Genomic DNA, 8121 nt, shown 5'->3' with positions numbered 1-8121 from the left:
ATCGAGAAGGAGATCATCAACGTTGAACACATACCAGGAACTGAGCAGAAAGCAGATATATTGACAAAGGCATTAGCTCGGATCAAGTTTGAAGAAATGAGACAATTGATTGGAGTACAAGATATGTCACAGGTAAGGTTGAAGCTTAACGGGAAGAATGTTGGTTAAACTTCAACATAGAAGTCACTAACAAGCTGGTTAGGACAAGATTAGGAAATTGATGTAATCTTAAGGGAATTAGAAGTCATCTAGTTCTAAGAAAAGGAAAGACATGTAATAAGGTAATAGGACTAGGAAAAGGAATTCATAGTTCTATATATATATGATCACCAAAGTTGTGATTGATCATATGAGCAAGATTAGAGCTTGTGTTTAGTTTTGAGAGATTTTCTAAACAGCAATAAAGAGAGTTGTCTTTATATAAGCTAAGTTTCATCTTACAGTTGCCATTAACGTGGTCCTCTCAAACTTGCCCTAAATGGCAGATATCTCCACATTAAGGAGAAAATCAAAACAGACATGGGCAAAGCAACTCGACAATAAAGAAAAAAAATGTAGAGAAGAAGAAGGTAATGAAAATGTAATTTAAATTTTTATCTTTTAGTTTAAGTGGAATAAAAACTCTTCAGTGTTTCATCTTTTAGTTTCTCGTTTCCTATCGGCAACAAGGAAACTTCACGGGTGTCACTAAAGTCATGATCAAATTGAATACAGTGCAGCAGCATTTACCCCTTCCCATCTATATAATTATAAACTGCGGACTAGTTGTTCTCCACTCCAGTACTTCCATTTCTTGCTCTATCTCCTCTAAACAATTATCTCCCTTAAACCTGAAAAGTAATCTTCCTAAAGCCCTCCACTTCAAACAGCTTCTACTACTATTAGGTATAAAAATCCCTTATTCCTGTAATTTTTTGTTGTCTTTGCATTTCTACATGTTGTGATCACATTTCGGTTATGTCTTATTTTATTTATTTTTTCCTGTGATTGATGCTTGATGTTGAAGAATGTCTATAGTAGTTCTCATAATCTGTGTACTTTGAGCATGATAGATTACAGTAGAATACGTTAGTAGGTAATAGAAATTCCAGGCATTCTATAATATCGTTATCAGTTTTGTTCTCTAGTTGGAAAAATTAGGACGCATGTAGCCGAGTTTCGACATGGGTATTGAACTTCAAGATGGATTTATATTCTTTCAAGTAGTTTGTTTGCAAAATAGTTTTATGTGCGTGCTTTCTTGTCCTTACCAGGAATTTCTATAAGGTATGATGAGGAGGCAATTGACCTGTATTGGACTATGTTTTCTGGGGGTCGGAGTTGCTGTACTAGGTTTCTGTGCAGAATTTAATACTATCAAGGTAATGGTATTTCCCTACAGGATATGAGTTAATTTATTTATCGTTTTTTCTATACGGCAATTATTGACATCGATTGTTAGTAGGCTATAGTATAATTTGTGTTTGGGATGTGGTTTAAGTGATTGAATAACGTTTAACTTTGCAGGAATCTGAGATTCAGTTTTTCGCTCCTGGGAAATGTACATACCCAAGGACCCCAGCATTCGCCCTCGGACTGACAGCATTTTTGGTTCTTATCGTTGCTCATGCAATTATCAATGCTTCAGTTGGCTGTATTTCTCTTAACAAACTATGCAGTTCTTATTGGTTTCTATTCTATGCTATTATTTCCTGGTAATTTATACCAATCGTTTTCCATTAGTCAGTGATACCAATTCATGTATTCTTCATCTTGTTTAAAATGCTATAGATTCACATGAACGACTACATAAGACACTTAACATAGTTTCCATTTAGCACATATTAAGAATACCAATTCATGTATTCTTCATCTAGTAAAATGCTATATTTGCTGTTACTTGTTTTCGTTGCATGTGTATACATTGGTATCAATTTATAATGGACAGAGTTGTGGAAATTATTGCAGGGTGGCGTTTGTTATTGCATCTGTTTATTTAATTGAAGGATTGGTTCTGCATGACGGACACATTATGGATGAGAAGTACTCCAGCTTTTGTCACAAAGTTCTTGAGTTTGGGATATTTGAAAACGGTGCACTATGGGGTCTTACAAGTGTTATCTTTGGGGTTTTGTATTACCGTAAGAACCAAACGGTGGCTGTCAATACTGATGACCATGGAAATATCGGAATGACTCAACCTTAAGTCCCAGCTCAACTCACTCTACAGCCGGTATTCGTCCCTGAACAAACGTACAATCGGCGACAACTCATGCAATAACAATTCCTTTTCGTGGCGTTCAGTAGAAAGTTAGTCAGATTTTTATGTCTGAAAGAAGTGGCACTGTCTTCTTCTTTTCTTTTTTGACGTTTTTCGTGTTTTCTTATTCAAGATCCTATAAACATGTATCTGACAAATCTAATCGCATTTGTTGCTATCCCATCTCCGACGATTTGAAGATTTATGGTTACAGGTTTTTTAATGCAATTTTCAAAAGTCTTGTGGCAATTAAATCCTTGTTTTAGAAAAATTTCAAACATGTTCGCACTTCATTGAAATTCTTTATTGGAACTGGAAGTTGTTGCAACTATAACAATAAAATACTCAAAAAAGATGTTAGAAATAAATTTCCGAAACGCTTAAATAAACACTCAATGGAATCAGCAAACAGAGGACAAAGTCACGTGTTCAACACGCTGTCCTTAACACGATAGTTGATCGGTACGCCTCAAAAATGAGTGATGCTTATACCCTGTGGTCAAGTCGTATCCAGGATAAAACTGCCCGTTGCAAATATTGTTAGCATTACAATACTTGTCCACTCATACGAACTCAACAACAATGGCACAAAGAATAAAAACCACACAGAGGGAGAAAGACGAAAAGAAGAGGATAGTAGCTCTTCTGGACACAATTTGCAAATGAGGAATTCATTTTCTTTTATAGGCAAAAAGGAGAGTTAATTCAGTGCATTAATTAAGAAAAAATTAAGTCACAAATTATGACAGGAATTAATTAAAAACGTTTAGGAAATATTCTATCATAATGTTGACATAAGTTATAAAACTCATTTTGGTAAGTAAATAATTTCTCCCAAGTCATAAGGCCCAAGTTAAGCAAATCAATTAATAGCAATCAAAAATTCATTTTAAATTCTTTAAGATAATTCAAAATAATTTTGACCAAAGAAATAAATTTTGGTTGACATATGTCCACGGCGCAGGCACAAGCCCAAGCCCAAGCCCTAAGCCTTAACGAGAACAAATATTGTCTCCCAGCTCGTACCCTCCCATCCATATTGGTAATTAAGATACTCAACATATATGGAGGACATTTACCTCTAGTATATCCAATGTGGAACTAAAGGTCCTCTTTCATTCACTCATAAGAAAATGAGTAAGCATCCTTGGTGACTCATATGTCACAAGATCAAATCCAAACTAAGACTATTAAACCAACAAATAAACTCATTTTCTCCAACAGAAGTATATCGTTTAAATTCGGCTAGTAAGTTAATACCAACTGACAAACCACTTCTCAATTAAGTGCCTCGCGCCAGCATTTAGGAAACCGAGATGAGATTTAAACCACAGACAGAACTGTAAATCAAAGTCTGTATTTGTTTTTCACATGTACTAACAGAATTAAGATTTTGCATGGAGCTCTGAAAATTTTCAAATGTCTAGCCAAGGGCACTTGTCATCTTGTTTCAAAGAGTCTTACACAAGCTACATTAAACTTGTGATTGACCCCAAATATTAAGAGCCGTTTTCCCCATTTTTTCTGGTGCACCACACCTATAACATGGTCAGTCTCCCTCTCGAAGGCTCTGCAACAACGATAATCCGTTACCGGAGCGGATGATGTTTAGTGGGCTTGGGCCTCCAATGGACTAGAATAGGGTCTTCATAGTAAACGACAAGCCTAGCAAAGCTGCAAAACTACCTGTAGTTTAGCTTGAGCAGTTGCAAATTGAGCATGGATGATCCTCAGTTACAACAAAAGCTTTTCACAGGGAAAAAAAATAAAAAAACAAAAAGAACAAGGTAAATATTTTGAATTTCTCTCGAACAAATAGTGCATCCCCCGTTGTCCCTGGGAGTGGGGTGAAGGGCCCAGCGAGACCTACTAGTGAAAAAATGTGAGAGAATTTTGATTTTGAAATATGTTCTTTTGATGTTTTTCTTGGTGTCCGGCTAGAACTGTTAATAGAAAATTATCTAGTCAAGTCCAGCGTTCCACTTCTATTTGACGTTTTAAAAATTTTTGTTTATCAATTTTCGTGGGCTTCAAGCTCAGAGAAAAACTCAATCAACTATATTTCTTTAGAACGATTTTTTGGGATCATGGTTTTTCTGGGGGACCATGGTTTTATTTTGGATAAAGGCATTAGAAGTAATTTTAGGTCACCCCATATCTAATTATTTATTTAATACCTAATCTATCCTCTTAATTAATTTTAGGTTATGATTAGTGAATGATTTAGTTAAAACAATTAGTGAGATTAAATTAAAAGATGGGTTTATTATTAGTTGAGTAGAATTATTGAGAGAGTAGAGTTAGAGAAGATGAAGATGAAGGAGAAAAACATGGAAAATAAAAAAAAAATTTCCAATTCACTAAGTTTGAGTATTCAAATGATGAAAACTCATCTGATTCTTCATCTCCATCCTCTCCTAGAATATTTGTTAATCTTCAAAATGATCCGGATTTGAACTGGATTTTGAACAGTTCGGTTACTTTATATGAAGAACAAGTAACCAAACTCATCTGAAGCTGTAGTTTGGTTGCCCCGTGAGATGGACAAGTAACCGAACTCATCTGAAAGTGTAGTTCGGTTACTTGTTCCAAACACGCAGGTTACCGAACTCTCAAATAATAGAATTTCTAGGAGTTACAGCGTTATGTTCGGTTGGTTCTCAACTTACCGAACTTTGGTGTACAAAGTTCGGTTGGTTCGCAAACTGCATGCACTTTTGATCTAACCGAACTTTATGTAATATAAGAGTATATAAGTTTACAAAGTTCGGTTCTTTCGCAAACTTGAACTTAACAGCTAACCAACCGAACTCTGAGTTCGGTTTCTGCGAAAAAATTGTGAAGTTCCCGAACTTAACAAACAAAAAAAATGTGAAGTTCCAGCGTCTATTGGCTAAGTTCGGTTACTTTGTAGTTTTAAAATTTTTTGCGAACAAACCGAACTCTATTGGCTAAGTTCGGTTATTTTGGAACTCAACATATTGGCCACAACAACACAGTTCGGTTAGACTGGATTTGTTTTTTTTTTTCGGTTCTAAGGGTGGAGTTCGGTTACTTTGTAGTTTTAAAATTTTTTGCGAAACAACCGAACAGAGAGTTCGGTGGCTTAGTTTTAAATCCAATAGAACCGAATTGTTCTTCATGTTCTTCATTTTCAAGAAGTTCGGTTAGTAAACTAGGGTTTTTTGGAAAATCGGCCTAATCGAACATGACTCTGTAACTCCTATTAAAACCCTATTTTGATGATTTCTATTCGATTGAAGCAATCAAAATCAAATTAAAGTGAAGGTTTTTTTGGAAAATACCTTCGGAGTGGTCCCATGGAAGAATCAGGTTGCAGCTGGCGTCTTTTATACTCGATAAAATTATTATGTAACCGAACTTAATTGTGATTGCATTGATGTTGTTACATTTCTTAAATAGGCGGTGGTGGTGGGAGGAGGTGGTGGTGGTAATCGGTGGTTGGTGGTGGTGATAATCGGAGGTGGTGGTGGTGGTAATCGGCGGTGGTGGTGGGAGGAGGTGGTGGTTATATATATAGGTGGTTATTAGGTGGGTTTTAAATTAAATTAGGTTAAGGGTAGGTTAGTCATTTCAACGTTTTAGGACACCCCTTATCACTATAGGGAAGGTGGCCTAATAAAACCATGGTCCCCTCAAAAAAACCATGGTCCCTAAAAAACCTAGTTTAATTGGGGGCCATCGGAATTAATTGGGGGCCATGTTCTAGAGGACAAAAAAGGTCACCAGAACCTAATTTGGGTCACCCCTTATAAAAATATTTTTTAAATCGCTAAAATGTCCCTAAATGATTAGTGTGAAAACTTAATTAATTAGTGATAATCTTAATTAATTAGTGATAATCTTACTTAATTAGAGTTTAATTTTTTTTCCAGATTTTTTGTCTGCAATTTTAGTCTAAATTTTTTTTTTTTGCCCAGATAGTATGAAAAATCGTCAAGGTATTAAAAATTTTCATTGACGACCCTCAACAGTGGTTAATGTTTAGACTGTTTAAGTGACGACTCTAAACTGTCGAAGATTCATTAATGGCTGAAATGTACGACAGTTTTGGGTCGTCATAAAAATGATCAATTCCCTGACGACCCTTTGGAAGGGTAGTTACTGTTTTGGTTACGCATTTGACGACTTAAACAGTCGTTAATGTTTTAGAAATGTCGTTATAAACTGTCGTTAATCTCTAAAAAGGTCCGTTAGTGTGTGACAGTTTAGAGTCGTTATTGTTTTGATCATGATGTATATGACGACCCTAAACTGTCGTTAATGTCGGTGAAGGGTCGTTACTTTGAAAAAAAAATATTAATCAAGGGTAAAATAGTATATTCATCTTCAGATTTTTACACCCCTGAAAAATTTGGGGGACAAACAAAATTGCATGGCCCCCAATTAGAAACCATGGCCCCCAATTAAAGTAGGCTAAAAAATCATTCTTTCTTTATTGTGAGTGTACAAACTATTGAGTAACTAGTAACTACATACCCTACGGTGTAAGATCAGCAGAAAGTGTAGAATTCAATGAGAAGTAAAAAGCGTCTTATTTGATTTCGTAGAGTTGTATTGCAGACTTTGAGATGAAACCTGTTTTGAGGCATATTGAGTTTTTTTGAGGCATACTGAATGATGTCAAAATAGGGTCACTAAAAGAAAAAGCACCACCACCCCTTATCTATCCTTTTTGATAATGGCATAATTATCCTTATTTAATTAGTGCTAAGGATTATGACTTAATTATTTTAATGATTGGCTAAATTAAGTTGTGAGTGTTATCTCAATTGAAAAAATCTGATTTTTAAGTGTGAGTGGGGTTTTTGAGAGAGAGGAAGAAAAAGTGAAAGAAAACTAAGGTTTTTGAGATTTGTGAGATTTTTTTGATTCAAAATGGATGATCTGGGAGAAGCCTAATCTCGTAAAGAAGATATATTAGCTTCGATTCTCCAAAAAATTGAATTTTTACAAACTTTTTCGAAGTTCTGTACTGGGTTCGGCTGGACAATAAAACCCGAACTTGTAAACAGGGAAGAACAGTTCGGCTAGTTCGATCGCTTTCATTGGATAGCCGAACCCATTGTTATTGTGATTTTTTTTTCAAGTTACATGGTTATGTTCGGCTCAAATTGTTACAGCCGAACATTACACTACAAATCCAATTTTTACTTAAGTCAAAGTTCGGCTCTAAGTGTACACTATCGAATTAGCCGAACCTTACATAAATGCTACGTACTAGTTACAGAAATATAAAACGAACACATAAAGCCATGCTGATGGTACTTACACATGTCCATTTACATTTAGGAGTTTCTACATAAGGATGGATAAAGATGCCTTAGCCTTACTTCTCCAATCTCTGTACCTTAGAGGTAGGTGGTGTCCACATAAATGGCTCTAAATAACACTATAAATGGCCACATGTTGGTACAAAACTACGCTGACCTTTCCACATCCATACACTGATATACAACATTTAAATAAGCATATCTTACTGTTTCCATTCATTCTATCCTTGCAGCATTTTTCTGTCATTATAGATCACAATCTTGTTTGTAGTTATATTTTATTAAGAAGCAACAACTATGGTAGACTACATGTCAACCGAGTACACCAAACTAATGATCAAACTAGTACACCAAACTATTATTCTAATATTGTCAGCCTCTACATCAATTTTATACCTGAGAAGCTCTATTGGTAATCATAGTTCGCTTAAAATAAAGTGCAATCGAATGAGACGAACTTCAAAATACTCTAAGTTCGTCTCAAAATGGCAACCAAAATTTGCGACGAACGGTTCTACCACAAAGCAAAAAAGAAAGAACAAACCTAGGTTCGTCCTATTTTGTCGCAAATATTTGTGCCGAATCCAA

The 8121-nt window shown here is 35.4% G+C and overlaps 1 protein-coding gene across 1 annotated transcript; it reads left to right on the top strand.

Annotated features, from left to right (window-relative positions):
* Window positions 1-1271: 1271 nt before the first annotated feature.
* On the top strand, window positions 1272-2185 carry LOC113272937. The gene is made up of 3 exons (XM_026522720.1): window positions 1272-1361; window positions 1507-1694; window positions 1948-2185. The coding sequence occupies exons 1-3, from the start codon at window positions 1272-1274 to the stop codon at window positions 2183-2185; spliced, it is 516 nt and encodes a 171-aa protein (XP_026378505.1).
* Window positions 2186-8121: the final 5936 nt, after the last annotated feature.

This window comes from Papaver somniferum, chromosome 4, assembly GCF_003573695.1.
Source record: "Papaver somniferum cultivar HN1 chromosome 4, ASM357369v1, whole genome shotgun sequence".
In the NCBI taxonomy this organism is placed as follows: domain Eukaryota; kingdom Viridiplantae; phylum Streptophyta; class Magnoliopsida; order Ranunculales; family Papaveraceae; genus Papaver; species Papaver somniferum.
The sequence above is the reverse complement of the archived record's forward strand: the minus strand, read 5'-3'. Positions and strand labels throughout refer to the sequence as shown.